At 40.2% G+C, this 17874-nt stretch overlaps 1 protein-coding gene across 3 annotated transcripts; it reads left to right on the top strand.

The window, feature by feature from the left end:
* Window positions 1-8088: 8088 nt before the first annotated feature.
* Window positions 8089-16935, top strand: LOC121782587 (CCR4-NOT transcription complex subunit 3-like). 3 transcript variants are annotated; one of them, XM_042180485.1, is made up of 17 exons: window positions 8089-8274; window positions 8364-8495; window positions 9443-9559; window positions 9843-9893; window positions 10734-10823; window positions 10900-11046; window positions 11483-11590; window positions 11777-11845; window positions 12279-12447; window positions 12531-13003; window positions 13698-13862; window positions 14645-14813; window positions 15435-15580; window positions 15802-16083; window positions 16169-16303; window positions 16382-16560; window positions 16654-16935. In XM_042180485.1, exons 1-17 carry the CDS (start codon window positions 8182-8184, stop codon window positions 16718-16720), a joined length of 2592 nt encoding a protein of 863 aa, XP_042036419.1. In that variant the 5' UTR covers window positions 8089-8181; the 3' UTR covers window positions 16721-16935. The 3 variants fall into 3 exon arrangements, with proteins under 3 accessions (XP_042036419.1, XP_042036418.1, XP_042036421.1); XM_042180484.1 differs by having other exon boundaries at window positions 9422-9559; XM_042180487.1 differs by lacking the exon at window positions 11777-11845 and having other exon boundaries at window positions 9422-9559.
* Window positions 16936-17874: the final 939 nt, after the last annotated feature.

The raw sequence follows: 17874 nt of genomic DNA, 5'->3' as shown, positions 1-17874 counted from the left end.
TATACTGGGAAGAGACTGGCTCAACACAGTTCGGGCCATTTGCTCTACTTATCACCTCACAATCAAGATCCCCACTAAAGGAGGGATAGCAGTCATCCGAGGTGATCAAAAGAGAGCAAAAGAATGTTTGCAGATTGCGCTTAAAAGTGCCGAACAATCAGATCGGCACCATCAAGCATAGCAATCACAGCAGCCGGAGTCAGAGGCAGGCGAAATGAACGAAGTCACACCGGAGCCGAACTCGATGAAAGTTCAGTTATACGAAGATGATCCATCCAGAACGGTCAAGATCGGTTTTCGCGGGAACACCTCTACTCCGGGAAAAGACCATCCAGCTCCTCAAAGAGTACAAAGATGTCTTTGCGTGGTCTCCGTTGGACATGACTGGAGTGTCTCCCGAGGTAATTACACATCGGTTAAATATTGATCCTTCAGTCCGGCCTATAAAACAGAAGCAAAGACTCTTTGCGGCAGAAAGAAATCAAGTCATCCATGACGAAGTCCGCCAATTACTGAAAGCGGATGTATTATTTGAAGTAAAATATCCTTCTTGGGTGGCCAATCCTGTGATGATCAAGAAAAAAGAAGGAGGATGGCGGATGTGCATAGATTTTACGGATCTAAATAAGCACTGTCCTAAAGATTGCTACCCCCCCCTTCCCAACATAGATAAAAAAGTAGAAGCTCTGATAGGCTTCGAAATTTTCTGTTTTCTTGATTTGTATAAAGGATACCACCAAGTTTTAATGGATGAGAATGATGCTTCAAAAACGGCTTTCATTACTGACTTCGGTATTTTTGCTTATAAAAAGATGCCATTTGGTTTAAAGAATGCCGGAGCCACATATCAAAGGATGGTAGATAAGCTATTTCGGCACCTGATCGGAAAAGAGGTTGAAGTATATGTTGACGACATAGTTGTTAAAAGCAGAAGCACTTCGGAGTACGAAAACAATCTCAAATCCACTCTCGACGTGCTCAAAAAAGCCAACCTCAAACTCAATCCCCAAAAATGTACCTTTTTGGTAGATTCGGGAAAATTTCTGGGTTGTTGGGTTTCAAAGGAAGGACTCAAGGCAAATCCCCTAAAGGTTCAAGTTGTTCAGAACATGGTAATGCCGAAGTCAATACATGATGTGCAAAGGCTAACTGGATGTCTAGCCGCACTGAATAGATTCCTTTCCCAAGCAGCCGAGAAGCAAATGCCGTTCTTCAATGTTTTGAAGAAGGCACCAAAGTTTGAGTGGGGAGCCGAACAGAAAAAGGCTTTTGACGAACTCAAAAGTTATTTAACCGAACTTCCTACTCTCTCTGCTCCAACAGATGCCGAAGTGATTTTCTTATATTTAGCAGCATCAGATCAAACCATTAGCGCGGTGCTTGTGCGAGAAGAAGGCCTGAAGCAGCGTCCTATCTACTTTACAAGCCGAGCATTAAGAGGTCCCGAAACAAGGTATCAACCTCTGGAAAAAATTGCTCTGGCATTAGTAAATGCAGCAAGGAGACTGCGGCCATATTTCTATGCTCACAAAGTATGCGTCTTAACCGATCTTCCACTTCGGCAAGTTTTGACTAAGCCAGAAGCATCAGGCAGAATTGCCAAGTGGGCCATAGAGTTGGGAGAACATTCAATAGAATATCTACCTCGGAAAGCCATCAAGGGACAAGCCTTGGCAGATTTTCTTGTAGAGGCAAAGTTCGATCAGGCAATCCCTATTATTGCCGAACAGAAAAATCCTACCAATGACGAACTAACACAGCCCCAGAAACCCGAAGTAGAGCCGCCGGACTGTTGGATTGGATTCGTAGATGGAGCTTCGAATAAGACAGGAAGTGGAGCTGGTATTCTACTTATCGCTCCCGACGGACACGAAGTAACTTATTCACTTCGGTTCATATTCCCAACCACTAATAACGAAGCCGAATACGAAGCCCTTCTTGCCGGACTTCAGTTAGCGCAACATCTACTTGTCAAATCTCTCAAAATTCATTGTGATTCACAAGTCATAGTGAATCACATGCTGGGTACAAGTGAAGCCCGTGGTGAAAGGATGAAAAAATACTTGGACAAAGCGCAAAGTATTAGCCGAAATTTCTCTTATTTTCGGATAATCCACATTCCCAGAGCGGGAAATAGCCGAGCAGATACTTTAAGTAAGTTGGCCTCATATCCGAGCTCAAAGGTGGAGGAATTACCGCACAGAAGCATTGATGAAAGCTGAAGTACACTCAGTAACCAGTTCAACCAAACTGGATGACGCCAATGTTAAAGTATCTAGATCAAGGACAACTGCCCGAGGATAAGAGAGAAGCAAGGAAAATCACATGCCGAGCACTTCGGTATGAACTTCATGAAGGAGTCCTATATAGAAAGTCCTACCTTCAACCGTTATTGCGATGTGTAGGACCAGAAGAGACGGATTACATCCTTAGAGAAGTTCATGAAGGATCTTGCGGTAGCCACATCGGAGCTAGAGCATTAGCTAAAAAAGTTCTGAGATGGGGATATTATTGGCCAACTTTGGTACAAGAAGCAGTACAGCTAGTTAAGAAATGTACGAAATGCCAAATCCATGCAAATATCCCAAGGACGCCGCAGACTGATCTATGTGCTATGCAAAGCCCTTGGCCTTTTATGCAATGGGGCATAGACATAGTAGGACCACTACCACAAGCTCCCCGGCAAATGAAATTCTTGATCGTTGCCGTGGATTACTTCACAAAGTGGGTGGAGGCTGAACCATTAGCTACGATAACAAGCTCAAAGGCATTAGATTGTCTGGAAGAACATAGTTTGCCGATTTGGCATACCCCATATCCTCATTTCGGATAATGGGACTCAGTTTACTGACAAAACATTCAAGAATTGGTGCCAAGAGTTGAATATTCAACAGCGGTTCACTTCGGTCTCTCACCCACAAGCAAACGGACAAACGGAAGTAACAAAACCGTATTTTGGTGAAAGGATTAAAAGCTCGGTTAGAACAAGCCAAAGGACAATGGGTAGAAAATCTTCCTCAAGTCCTATGGTCTTACCGAACTACAACCAAAAACCTCCAACGGTGAAACTCCGTACAGTCTAGTGTACGGCACTGAAGCCGTAATTCCGGTTGAGATCGGCATACCCAGCCCCCGAACTCTTAATTTCTCAACAGAACTGAATGACGACGGACTGAGAGCCGAACTAGATCTTGCCGAAGAAAGAAGAGAATTGGCCTTCATAAAAGAAGCCAAGTACAAGGAGCAAGTAACCCGGTATTATAACCAAAGGGTGAAAAAGCTGCAGTTTCAAGTGGGAGATCTCGTATTGAGAAACAATGAAGTAAGCCGAGCAGAAAAGCTGGGCAAACTTGAACCCACCTGGGAAGGTCCGTATCGGGTGTCAGAAGTCCTGGGAAAAGGGTCTTATAAATTAACCCACATGTCAGGAGAACAAGTACCCCGAACATGGCATATTTCCAACCTCAAGAAGTTCTATTTGTAAGAGACAAGGTCCGGTCAGTCTTGTGTCTAGTTCGGTCCTAGGGTTATGTGCTTTCTTATTTTTATTGTTCTTGTGTCTAGTTCGGTCCTAGGGTTATGTGCGTTTTGTCTCTTATAAATGTTACTGAGGTATATTGTTCCTTAAAGGCTGATCCCCTTTTTTTTAGATCATGTATTAAAGACAATTGTGAGTCCAAGCTTCTAAGGAAGATACAAGATTCCACAATTCAGCTTAAGAAACAAGCAATTCGTCTGAAACGAACTGCAATAAGCCAGAAACCACTCCGGTTAACTAGGGAAAGTCCAATCCAAGCGATAAAACTCGCCAAATAAGGACACTAACTCAGTCCGGTCAAAGAAGAGTTTACTTCATAAGACCGAGGACGAGTACAATAAATGAAATAAAAAATCGCTGAACTGTAAATACGCAGTGATAGAAGCGAAAGGAAAAAATTTCATTTACTAAGTCTTGTTGGGCATACAATTCCGCTGCCCTACGAGAATGCGTTACACCATTACAAAGGACTGCTCTACTGTCTACGGTTGCTAAAGTTGAGCCACCTATCCAAAAAGTCCTCATGATGCTGAGTTCGGGCGTTCCGAGCAGTTGAAGAATCAGTAGGTGGACGAGATGCTCTGATCGACCTACCGCCTCTTCTCTGAGTCCGGGAAGTTCTAGCACCTCGGCGGCGAAGAGTCTCTTCACGAAGCATTCGCTGATCTTGCTCACTCATATTCACCACTCCTCTACGAACTTCAGGGCGTTCTTGTCTTGACGTTTCCGGTTGCTCCTGAGTCCGTTGCTGACTTGGAGTAGGTTCTTGTCTTGACGTTTCCGGTTGCTCCTGAGTCCGTTGCTGACTTGGAGTACGTTCTTGTCTTGACGTTTCCGGTTGCTCCTGAGTCCGGTGCTGATTTGGAGTAGAAGTTTGAGTAAGTGGATCCGAGGTTTGAGTTGGAGCGTGAGCGTCTGTTAGCGGGAAACGGCTAAGGAATCTCTCGATCGCGGGACGCCGGGAAAGAATGATGTCGTACAGAGAAGCCAAGCGCCGCAATGATTTCACAACTTGTTGGCAAGCCGAGCTCTCCAGCACATTGTTCTTCCGGAGTACATGAAGCTTCTCCCACAGTTCATCAACTTGATTCTGAACTTCGGATATAGTCATTCCCCCGCGCCCCGCTGATGAAGTCTTCATATGCAGTCCTCTCAGCGATGACAGTATTCAGCTCGGCCTCTAGATCTCTCCTTATGGACTCTAAGTCCTTATTGTTGGACTCCAGCTCCACTAAACGAGCCAAGAGTTCGTCATACTTCATCTGGTCATCTATAGCTTTTTTCTCAGCTTCATTTAAAGCCGAAGAGTATAGCCGCTTCCAGTGAAGTACCTCCAGCTCCTTAGAGTAAAGAATACGAAGTAGCTATGTCAGTTCGGCATTTCAGTTTACCGAGCAGGCAGTAAACCACAATAGGAGTAAAAGAGATTAAGAAAAGCTATAAAGAAGACACGAGTGTAGAAAGGAGAATTTTTTCATTCAAAGAAAAAATTTACACAAGGAGGGCTTCAAGGCCATTTTACAAATAGAAAGAAACTAAACTAAGAGAAGGGAGACGAAATCATACTCCGCCAGTTTCGTCTCCGGCTTCTCTGTGGGTTTCAGCTTCTTTCTCCTTGTCTACCTCGGTCTCAGCCTCGGCCTCCCTACTCCCTCCCTCTTGCTCGGCGCCCCCATCGCCGGTCTGCTGATCCTCCTGCTCGGTCTCCCGGCCGGCCTCATTTTCCTGCTCACCCTCTTTGAAAATTGAAGCGGGTGAAACAGGCCCCAAGGAGGCAAAGATGGCCTCCATGTTCTCGTCACGGTCAGCACGGCAATTACGGACTCGTTCAGCAGAAAGCAGGACCGATGAAGACGCAAGCTCCTCAAGGAGCGGCAGACTCTGGAGGCGCGCTGCAATCTCTCGGCCATACAGCGACAAAACGACTTCGGGTTCCTGCTCAGCGTTATCGGTCATCAATTTCAGCAGATCGCCGATAAGGGCCGAAAATTGATTGCTCAAAAAGAGTTTCTCCGTGTAAACACGGAGAGCCTCCCCCTGAGCAACCACGGCAGCAGCCTCCCTCTGTTTCGACTGCTCTCTCTGGATGATGAGCTGGTTTTTGGCACGCTGGGCTTCATCCTGAGCCGAGATCCTAGCGGCCCTTGCCTCCTCAAAGTCTGCCCGAGCCTGTTCGGCCTGGTGACGAGCAGCATTCAAATTCCTCTGCATCTCATCATAATCGCTGGACGCTTTAGAGAGTTCAACTGTGACGAGCTTGCAGAGCATATTGTTCCTCTGAAAATGGAAAAAGGAAAAAAGTCAACAGAGGGGCCACAAAAAATATAGGAAAGAAGCAAAACCAGAAAATCAAGAAGGAAATTCACCTCCACAAAGTCCTTTGGCCATAAAAAGGGCTCAGAGATATGTTCTGAAGTGGCCGCAACCGCTCCGGATCCACAACCCCCCAGGACAATGTCTCTCTGTGGCGCTTTTGGGGGTTTCTGAGTCTTCGCCTTCCCCTTTGCCGAAGTCGATTCCGGCTTTTTTGGATCCGAAGACTGACTCGAAGAGGTCTTCTGCCTCTTCGGATTCTTCTCGGCATCAGACGCCGAGCTGGTGGCTCTCTGTTTCTCCGGCTCTTTGGATTCGGAGGATTTGCGACCTAGCCTGCTTAGCATGTTCACTGCCAAAAAGCGAGAAAACAAAGTTAGTTTTCGCCGCTAAAGCAGTAAAGCATAAAAAAGAAATCCTCACCCTCAGTCTCTTCGTCCGAAGACGAGGAATCGAACACGAAGTCACCCTTGACGAGCTCAGATTCCGAATACTGTTTCCTAATCATGGGAATCTTATTGAGCTCGCCCTCGAGCTCGTCCAACGGTTCTACCCGAGGATGAGGAATTACGGACTTCGGCCCTCTCCAGGAAAAGTCCGGAGCCGCTGTCCTATTGTAAAAAAAGAAACGATTTTGCCACTTCGGCCATTTGGTTTTACAGAATGCTCTGAAGGGCTGTAAAGGGATCAAGTAAAACCAGGATCCCTTTCTCTTAAACTGAAAGAAATTAAGGATTGCCCTCAGAGACAGATCCTTTTCTAGTCTACGCAGCTCGGCAGCAAAGGCCGATAAGTGCCTCCAAGAATTTGGAGTCACCTGACCTAAAGGAAGTTGAAAAAAATCAAGAAGCTCTACAAAGGCAGGGGGAAGAGGGAAACGAAGCCCGCATTCTAAGCAGGCTTCGTAAACGGTGGCATAACCCTCCGGCGGCGAGTTAGCCCTATGAATGTCGTCGGGAATCACCACTAACCCCCCAGGAAGAAAATATTTTCCGTGTAAGGATATCACAGTATCCTTACTCAAAATGCTGTGAAAATATTCTACCGTCTTCTCCCCGGACCTTTTCCGGCCAGAAGACCCCTCACCCCCCTTCCTACCACTACCTGATTCAGAAACAGTTTCAGAAGAAGAAGACATGATTCTTACTCTTTGATGGTCGAAAGTCTCTGAAGAAATTCTTGAAGAAACGGAAGAAAATTTTACGAAAAAGAGAGAGAATACCGAAGAAATAATCGCAAAAGTATTCCAATGATGAAGAGAGGAAATATTTATCAGATTCGCAAAGGCATTTCAAATTCGTCGCACCGTTTCAAATCCCACTTTTTCTGGATTCTCTGGCCGGATTTGCTGTCACATTTAATGCAGACACGTGCAGAGCACGTCCCCTGACGTCAGCCTCCCCCTTACACTTATCCGAAATGCCGAAGTGATTCACTTCGCTTTTCGGGGGGGGGGTGGTGATGGGATACGAACTAAACAACTAAACAATAAGTGCGAGCCCGATAGCAGTGACGGCCCATCAGATCGGCACCCAAGAAAGAGTATCAGTTCGGCACAACCAAAGAGTTCGGTCACAGCCTATAGCTCGGTAGTATCAGTTCGGCACAACCAAAGAGTTCGGTCACAGCCTATAGCTCGGTAAAAGCCGACCAATCGAGCTCAACTCTCAGACCGGCAAAAGCTGATCGGCAAAGTTCAGCAGTTCGGTCTCAGTATTCGACCGAACAAGGAGATAGTGGACCCATGTAATCAACCCCACTACCTCCATTACACCCACGATCTATTTAGTGGTATTAAGCAGTTATCAACCCCACTACCAGGGCTGCAAACCACGATCTTAGTTCGAGTGTATAAATAGAACTTAGATCAGATAGACGAAGGTTAAGCTCTCTAGATCCTGAATCTTATAGCAAATCAGTATTGTAATCTGTAAGCGAGACCAAGCAATACAAATTTGCCCTCTCTTCTTCCCGTGGACGTAGATTTACCTCAGTAAATCGAACCACGTAATTTTCCGTGTTGTGATCGTTTATTACTTGCATTTATTCCCATAAAAAATTCGCCAAATCATCAGTATATTAAATATAAGTTAACGTTATAACACATTCCATAATAATCAATTTAATTAATATCAATAATCACTTATTTATAAAATTAAACTAAAAGTAAATATTTCTCCACTAGTAAATACTCCAGTATTTAATTATTAAATCCCTCGCGACTAAAATTTAGCGGAACTGCACTGATACCATTCTCCTTCTACCGAAAACCTAGGTTTTTTTTTGATGATTTTTTCCTAAATTTTTCTCTGGTTATTTGAAAATCGACAATGGGAGCAAGCCGGAAGCTGCAGGGCGAGATCGATCGAGTCCTGAAAAAGGTTCAAGAAGGCGTCGACGTGTTCGACAGCATTTGGAACAAGGTGTTGTTTCCGCCACTTCGATTTGATTCCGAAAATCATCTTATTTTTACATTCAACTTTTAATTCAAATTGTGCTTTCCGTTGCTCAGGTTTATGATACAGATAATGCGAATCAGAAGGAAAAATTCGAGGCCGACTTGAAAAAGGAGATTAAGAAGTTGCAGAGGTACAGAGACCAGATGAAGACATGGATACAATCCAGCGAGATCAAGGATAAAAAGGTATTCTCGGCAGCTAAGTTTTTTTTTCTCCTTTATTCAGTATATTTTTGGATTTTCCAACACACTGTTTTGTTTCCCTTCTCCTTTTGTTACCATGCCAACATCTTTACCCGCTTGTGACTATCACATAATTCCCAGAATATTTCCTCCTTATAAACTGATTTCAGTACGTTATAGTTGTCATACTCTAGTCAATACGATTCTTCATAAAATTGCATAATTTGAATAAAGTTGATGGACATGTGTGATTTGTTTAAGTCTAGAAAAGAGTTTCATGCCATAATTCAAATAAAGTTGATGGACTATATATTGTTATGCAAAAGCAGAAGATATTGTCAGAACTGGAATATGCAGAACATAAGAAGCTGTTTTGTTTGTAGAAGTGTCATCACATAAATCTTGTTGAAGATGATGAATGAGAATGGCATTTTCAGGATTAGTTAGATATAATAATTTACAGTATTTATGGCTTTAGCTTTACAAAGAAGACAATTCCTTTAAGATAGTGTATGCGTTATAGTAATCTTGCTCGATTTCTGATGCTTTCATCTCAACCAACGCTGATAGTGTGGAGCAGAGATATATATCTTACTAGTGACTTTCTGAGGTCTATTTGAAGTTTTGAAAAACTCTTTTGCTTAGTGATTATCAAGTCATCACCGACTCTTCTTTTAACAGTATGCTGTATTGGTGTTATGTTTTGTTGTCATTATATGTTTCTCATAATTTTGTTCTACTCACCTGTTTTGGCTTTACAATCTTATTCAATTTTGTTTCTATCCTCTGTGCACGTCTTTGTGAATATTAATGATCGTACTTCATTGTAGTCCTATCACAGTCATATTTTGTTTTTAGCTGAAATAATATTATCTCTGTCTTTTGCCTGATATTGACAAGGGATTTTCTTCTGATACTTGTTGACATAGGTTAGTGCCTCTTATGAGCAGGCTCTGATGGATGCCCGGAAGCAAATTGAGCGTGAAATGGAACGATTTAAGATATGTGAAAAAGAAACAAAGACAAAAGCATTCTCAAAAGAAGGCCTTGGCCAACAACCTAAGACGGTAGGCATTGCACTGCTGCTTTGCTCTCTATCTTTATTCGAAATAACATAGTTGGAGGTGCACAAGATAATTGAGAAAATGTGATTTGTTAGCAAATGCATGCAGTTAGATAACCTGTCATATGAATTATAATTCAGTTCTGATGATGTGAAGAGCATTTAGAATGGAAAAACTATTATTAAGTACATGAGCATTCCTATAAAACTGTAAAGATTGGAGTTGTCCTTTCATTTGATGTACTCTGACATCTTTAGGGATGCCTGCATGTTGGTAATTTTTGTAGGATCCGAAGGAAAAAGCTAAATCGGAGACTAGAGATTGGCTGAATAACGTGGTATGTGCTTGGAACACCGTGCATTTATTTGTCTTAAGCACGTAAAATGATCTCTTGCATATCTTTTGGAAAACATGAATGCATTTCATCAGACAGATAGTTTTTTCGCATACATTAGACGTGTACCCCTTCTTTACCCTTCTTTACAGATACATCAACATGCAGTTTCGGTTTTCAATACAGTTCTTACACATCAAAGCCATTACAGATTGTGTTCTCTTTTGTCTTTACCATTCCTCACATTTCAACCATTACTCACACTTGATAACAGTTTTACAATCTGGTGTTTAATCTCTTACTCCCTCCGTCCCATTATAAGTGAGGCGTATTCGTTTTTAGGCCGTCCCACTATAAGTGATACATTTTCTTTTATGGCAAAAAAAAAACACTCTATCTCTCTCTCTCTCTCTCTTACTTTATCTTTATCCTTGCTCCTACTTTTTTCTCACTTTTTTCTCTCTTCATTTAACCGCTAAACACCACTACCTAAAAACCTATGCCCAAAAGAAATGTGTCACATAGAATGGGATGGAGGGAGTATCTTTTATGAATGCATATCATCATTTTCGCTTCCATTTTCAAGGCCTGCATATGAAGTATCGCAAAGGTTTATTATGGAATTATATATTAGATTTACCTCTTAAGTAGTTCTCTGGAGTTGGCTATAGTCAGATTGCTTTTTTGAGGGTATTTTATTACACTGTATTCCCAGTATGGTTATAAGCCTTATCTAATGGTATTCCAAAAAGGAAATGCAGGAATTGTCATGAGTATTGACATCATTATGCTATGTTCTTAATGAGCTAAAAATAATTTTGAAGATGATATCCTGTTGAGTAGGTCAGTGAGCTGGAAAATCAAATTGATAGCTTTGAAGCTGAAATTGAAGGACTTTCAGTTAAGAAAGGGAAGACAAGGCCACCAAGATTGGTAAGAAAGTTAAGGGAATATATCTTACTTCTGTGCAATGTATTTGTGCTTGCGTGATACCTTTTTTTTGTTGTAGACGCATTTGGAGGCATCCATCACTCGGCATAAGGCTCATATTATGAAGCTGGAATTGATTCTAAGGCTCTTGGATAACGATGAATTGAGTCCAGAGGAAGTCAATGATGTGAAGGATTTCTTGGATGACTATGTTGAAAGAAATCAGGTCCTCATCAAATGAGTATATTGTGTTTCATGTTTTAAGCTATTCCTTATTATTCCACCCACGAAAGGCTGCTTATATAGTTTGATCACATCACATCTGGTCTCATGTTTTCAACATGGTTGTTAATAATAAAAAAAACTGCCTCGTCCGTGATAAATTTGTCTCATTTTTCCATTTCGGTACGTCTGCAATTAGAATTCCCATTAACATTTTTTCCATTTTGGGTAAGTGGACCTCATATTCCAATAAATCATTTCACTCACTTCCATTGTAAAACTAATATATAAAGTGAGATCCACATTCCACTAACTTTTTCCACCCCGCTTTCCTTCACATTTCTTAAAACCCACATCGAGTCAAAACGGGACTATAATGTGGTGGATGGAGTATATATTTGGAGCTTGGCTTATATTTACTTTTGCTGTGTAACTGGCAGGAAGACTTTGATGAGTTTAGTGATGTTGATGAGCTTTACAGTTCCTTACCTCTAGACAAGGTGGAGTCTCTTGAAGATCTGGTTACAGGTCCTCCAAGTCTTGTTAAGGTAAATGCTTTCTATTCCGATGGAATTGATGACTTAACATTGGGAAAGCTAAATTGGATTTTCAAATTGTGCCCGTAACTGAGTTTCTTGAGCTGTAACTAGAAGGGGATGCTTATCCTTTTCTTCTTAGATGAAATTGATAGATTGGAGCAGAAATCCATATCATCTTTTATTTGTTATTGTCAGGGAGTCACTGCTTCGAGTGCAGTTATAACTATGAAAACTTCTCTGGCTGCAACACCTGTTCAAACTTCAGTATGTTCATATCAAATCCTGCATCTTACACTACTCATGTCCTTTCCACATCAGTACAGTACAGTAGAGAAGTTATGATTTCTAGATTGATTATCTGAGTATATCTCATTTCACTGTATGAATGATAATCCATTTTCTAAATAGTTTGATCTTTCTTCATCTATGCTCTTTTAACTTTTACTTGTTAGCCACAGCGAGGAGCAGGAGTTAGTTGCTATTGCAGAAAGTGTATTATGCTTTAAGCTTAAAGATAATGCAAGCAGGGATTATTTGATAATATTTTGAGACTGTTGAATATTATTTTTAACTTATTCTGTGTTTCCAGCTTTTTATTTTTACTTTTGACATTGCGAAGTCATTCCAGTTGTTTTTAAGTAAACTGTATATGTAGTACACATTACTGTTGTGTTATACTTGATGATGCCCTTTCCAGGCAACAACCACTGCTACCATTCAACAGGTTGCTTCCAGCCTCGACCAGGTTGATGAAACAGCTTTTCAGGATGATGTAGTTCCAAGAACCCCACCTTCTAAAGGTAGTGGCCCCAGTTCTCCTGCACCACAAACACCACCAGCAGGCCTTGCAACTCCTGGCCTCTCAAGTTAGTGAACTGAACTTCTAATAGTCAATGAGATGATTTCTAGTTCATTGCCTCAGTCCTTGTTCGTGCTTTTGGATAATTAGTTGTTGTCGGTGTGTCATCTCCTGTGTCTGTGCCAAGTGCTACAAAAGAAGAGGATATTACAAATTTCCCTGGTCGTAAATCATCACCAGCACTTGCTGAAACTGGATTAAGGCCTATTGGCAGAGGTGGGTTGCCTTGTCAACCAGCTTCTAACATCATTCCTAGTTCTGGCAACACAATTTCCAGCAATGGAGCCCTTGGTACCATTCCCGTGACATCTGAAATGGGCAAAAGAACTATCTTGGGATCGGATGATCGACCTGGGAGTAGTGGCATGGTGCAGGCTCTTGCATCTACTTTAAGTAATCGAGCAGTTATGCCACATGCTTCAAAGTCAAGTGATGGGCTTGGATTATCTGATACCGGAAGTGTTAATGATTCTACAGTCGTGGGCAGCAGAGTTTTCAATTCTCCTGTTGTTCCTGGTATGCAATGGCGGCCTGGAAATTCCTTCCAAAACCAGAACGAACCAGTACGTTACATAGTTCTGTTTCCATGTTCCTGGTGTTGAGTGATGCTCTTTTCAGTTCCTGAATACACATTAAAACTATAAAATAAAAATGATAAATTTATATCTTTCCTCTCCCTGTTGAATTGGGCTCCTGTTTTATGGGTTCCTACATGTTATTGAGGGATGGCTGACACGTGTCCACAAAAGCAAGATGAGAATGATTTTGTTTCAATGTGTTTTAGTGTTTGAGCTCCTATATTTTGCTAGAACTAAAACTTTCCAGCATCACATTATGTGATGTAAGGTCAGAACTTCATTGTCAGGAATTGGGACTCATAAATGTTGGTTATATGACTGATGGTGAGTCTGGTGACTACAAAATAGTACTATATGTTGAGTCAAGACTGACAGTTGAACTTGATTAAGAATGATATAAATTAGGAAGAGTAAGGCTGGCATGAAAAATGCAATAATTTCAGATGCGGTGTGATATTTGTAGTTGTTCAAAGGTGTGGCTAACATCAATGCTTAGAGTCAATTTTTTTTTATTTACATGGCTTAAAATAAAGTAGTTAGACTGCGGTTCTTACCCATGGTTCATATTGCTTGTAGTTCTTAAGACATCTTCAGGACTTCAAACTCACACTCATAACGTGTTTCATATAGCTGTATCTTCCCATTACATCTGTTTAATAAGTAGTTGTACTGTGTTTAGGGCCAGTTTCGTGGAAGAACTGAGATTGCACCTGATCAAAGGGAGAAGTTTCTCCAACGTTTTCAGCAGGTACAGCTGCATGGCCAGAATAATCTTCTGGGTATACCTTCTATTGCTGGTGGAAAGCAGTACTCTGCACAACAGCAAAACCTTCTCTTACAACAGGTTTTTTTCACTTTGTTTTTTTTGCCAAATATTTTGTCCTCTACAGTTCTACTTTTTGCTAGAGCAATCTTGGCTTGGGCATATGCCTTTCTACCTGTGGATCTTTGTTGAATGTTTTAATTGTTTTGAGTGTGACAATGGCCTTCTATAGATTAGAACCATGTTCTGTCATGATTTCTTTCACCAACAACTCTTTCTAGGGGCAGTTAACAATTTAAGCAAAACTCCTGCTATGCAATACTCTATGGATATTTAAATATCTTTCATCCCCATCCCCATCTTTATCGCACGTCGAAAAATGGGGAAAAGAGAGAGTTATTATAGTTTTCTCTTGATGATTTTACCGTTAAGAATAATATGTGCACTTGAATATGTATATTTGTTATTTCAGGCAAATCATTGAAGTATTCAGAAACTAATAGCTTGCATAAATCATTATACGTGGTGAAGATCATCATGTTTTCTATCTGTATATGAGATGATTTCTTTCAACTGCACCACTTGATTGGTCGATTACTTGTTGCATATTATTGCAAAGGCCAAAACTCAGCAAGTTTATAGAAAAGCTTATTTAATCTTGTAGAAAAGCAAGTTTGCTAATGGCCAAAACTTCACATGTAAATAAAACCTCATGCTAGCAGCCTAGCATGACTAAAGTGTAATATTCATTCAAAACATTCTATTATGGATGAAACTAGTTTTATTTACACTTTGAGTGTATCTCTGAAAAAATTCTGTTGCATTGCACTTATTCAGTTTTGAATTTCAAACTTGTATCTCAGTTAAATGCTCAAAGCTCATCTGTCACACCTCAAATTGGGTTGGGGGTTGGAGTCCAGGCTTCAGGTATTAACAGTGTAACAACATCTGCTTCGGTGCAGCCCCAGCCTAGTGCAATCCACCAACCAACTAATCAGCAGACATTCATATCTTCAACGCCTAAGGATGCAGGTATCTTACTCGAAATTCAAGTTGTACTGTCTGACACTATACTATACAGAAGGGACTTATACACAGGATCATGAAATATTTTAAACTGGGTGTGAATTTCCATGTTCCTGATTGAAATCTTGAGCGTTTTTTCTGCCACAGAGAGAGAGAGAGAGAGCTATGGAAGTAAGCATAAATTGTTAAATTCTTAACTGGAGAGAGAGAGAGCTTATTGAAGAAAGCATAAATTGTTAAATTCCTAACTTTTTGAGTAGATAAAAGACCCTGTTATGAATGGTCATCTTATTATTCCATCAGAATTCCATGCGTCACAATGTTTCTGACTGTATAATCCATATCATGCAAGAACAGTTCTTACTGTAGATTTTAACTGTAAAGAAATGTTAAATGAGCTGCAGCTATCGAGCACAATTTTGGTTGGCGATGTATGGCATCTCTCATATGGTTATTAATGATGACAGTGATAAAATCTTTGTGTATTTGATATTTTGGTTGGCGATGCATGGCATCTCCTTACGGTGGACCAGAAGCAAAAGTATACCCAACAAAGTTTCCAGAAAGCATATTACCTGATTCTGGTTGCATAATTCTAATGGAATTTTTTTTTTCATATTCTTACAGAAACTGTCCCTAACAAAGTTGAGGAAATTCAGCAGCAACAGTCCCTCACAGAAGATTCTTCTGCAGATTCTGCTGTCAACTCTGGGCTAGGAAAAAATCTTGTTGCAGAGGATGAATTGAAATCTCCTTACGCGTTAGAAGCTGCAGTATGTGGATATTTTTTGTTATTATGCAAATCTTTTATTATTAAGTAATATTATAAAAAGTATATTTTACTTGTTTGATAAATGCTGTTAAGTATAGATGATGGTGCTTGTGCATTTTCAACTCTGAATACTTGTAAAGATCAAAATTTGCAGTTAGCATAGGGTAGTAATTGAAACTTCATATATATCATAAAACAATTTTTGCAATTGCTTACAAGCAGGCTGCAGTTGCTTCTGGTTCTCTTGCTGACCCTTCTCAAGTGATGCGGGAGATAGATCTATCTCCAGGGCAGCCTTTACAATCAGCATCATCTTCTGGAAGTCTTGGTGTTATTGGTCGAAGAAGTGTGTCTGACCTTGGTGCTATTGGGGATAATATTAGTGCTTCAACTCCAAATTCTGGGGCAATGCATGATCAGTCATATAATTTGCAGATGCTTGAGGCTGCTTATTACAGACTTCCTCAACCCAAGGATTCAGAACGTGCTAAGACCTATACTCCAGTACGTAACACTGTTTTTCTTTTCTCTTTTTTGGTTTCTTTCTCTATTGAAATTTTGTCCCACTTCCTGCTTATGGCATGTTCAGAGACATCCGGCTGCAACTCCTCCGAGCTATCCTCAAGTACAAGCCCCTATGGTTAATAATCCTGCCTTTTGGGAACGTCTTGGTGCAGATACTTATGGCACTGATACCCTCTTCTTTTCATTTTACTATCAGCAGGTTTCGGCTCTTACTTTATGGTTACATTTCCTGCCACTTATTTTCTTATTCTTAGCCCGAATCTATTCATATCTGCAGAATACCTATCAGCAATACTTGGCTGCTAGGGAACTGAAAAAGCAATCTTGGAGATACCACAGAAAATACAACACATGGTTCCAGCGGCACGAGGAGCCAAAAGTTGCTACAGATGATTTTGAACAGGGGACATATGTGTACTTTGATTTCCATATTGCCAGTGATGAACAACATGGATGGTATGGACTATTATCGTCGTTGTTATTGTTATTATCTTCTTTTGTTACACTTTGGTGCTTTGATTAACAGATGTGTTATTTTCCAATAATCAGGTATCAGAGAATAAAGACGGAGTTCACTTTTGAGTACAGTTATCTAGAGGACGATTTAATCATATAACACTATTATCTTCGGACGTATTATCCTGAAAGTAGGTCTCAGTTGATGTTTCGTTCGGCTGAAATGTAAAAATAGTTAGTTTGCAGTTAAAAATATGTATCTGGTCCCTCCTACCTGCTTGTGGAACACTCAAATGTTGAACTCTGTTGTCACTAACTTGGTACAAAATGAAATTAGAAATTGTTCCTTAATGATATGATTTTTCTGTTCATTCATATTATTTGCTCAACATTTATTTTCATTGAATAAGCAATGGCTGGAAAACTGAAAAGAAGAGCTTAATTTTCGATTAAGCAAAAATTTACCATTATCTGTTCTTTTTCAGTAACAGGTAAAAGAAAGTTAATATATCTAAAACAATACTTTAGTTGAAAAGAATAGGTTACTCTCATTTTGAATAATCTGGAAATCATAATCCCAAAATCAAGCATCAACAAAGAGAAGTGTCTATCGCCAACTAAACGCTAGTCCACATCACCCACCATAAATTCAAAGAAAAAAGATGCATAAAAAAAATTCTTCGTCGTTGAGTGCTGGTGTGTGGAGACATTAAATTGCATATTAGGATTGCTGCTTGTTTTAAAGAGTTTGGGTTTCTTAAACATGTTATTTTGACACTATGGTCATTATTTATTAAAATATTACCACCGTCCATATAAAATAGACAAAGTTATAAATGACAAGAGTTTTAATGCGTAATTGGTACAGTAAGGAAGAGAGGGAAAATGTAGTGGAAGTAGTGTTAGTGAATTTTGTTATTCACTTTTAGAATGATGCATAGGGTTAGTATTTGTTTAAAACATTTCATATTTAGAATTGGTCTAATTTTGATGGAGGCCCAAAATGATAAAATTAGTCTATTTTTTAGGACATATGTAGTACTAATTTTTGATAATAGAGGAAAAAAAAATTCTCTCCGTCTCAGAAAAGATATCCATTTCGAGCATAATACAGGATTTTGTGCGTTCTTATTTTAATGAGTTTAAGTAGAGGGAGAAAATATTGTTAGGTATTTTAAAATAGAAAAGATGAATAAAGTAAGGAAAAAAATGTAGTTGGATATTTTAATTATTAATTAAGGGATGTAATCAAATGCAAATTCTAAATATTGTACAAACTCCAAATTATGATCTGCACTGTTAGAAAATGTCAAC

This window comes from Salvia splendens, chromosome 20, assembly GCF_004379255.2.
Source record: "Salvia splendens isolate huo1 chromosome 20, SspV2, whole genome shotgun sequence".
NCBI classification, from domain to species: domain Eukaryota; kingdom Viridiplantae; phylum Streptophyta; class Magnoliopsida; order Lamiales; family Lamiaceae; genus Salvia; species Salvia splendens.
This window is presented reverse-complemented; position numbering and strand designations above follow the sequence as displayed.

What these genes read in the sequence shown, in the direction of transcription:
- LOC121782587 (XM_042180484.1), top strand. Translation starts at nt 8,182, where the DNA reads ATGGGAGCAAGCCGGAAGCTGCAGGGCGAGATCGATCGAGTCCTGAAA. An exon ending in CAACACCTGTTCAAACTTCA is followed by an intron (nt 11,846 to 12,278) that starts GTATGTTCATAT and finishes TGCCCTTTCCAG; the next exon opens with GCAACAACCACTGCTACCAT. An exon ending in TTTCATTTTACTATCAGCAG is followed by an intron (nt 16,304 to 16,381) that starts GTTTCGGCTCTT and finishes TCATATCTGCAG; the next exon opens with AATACCTATCAGCAATACTT.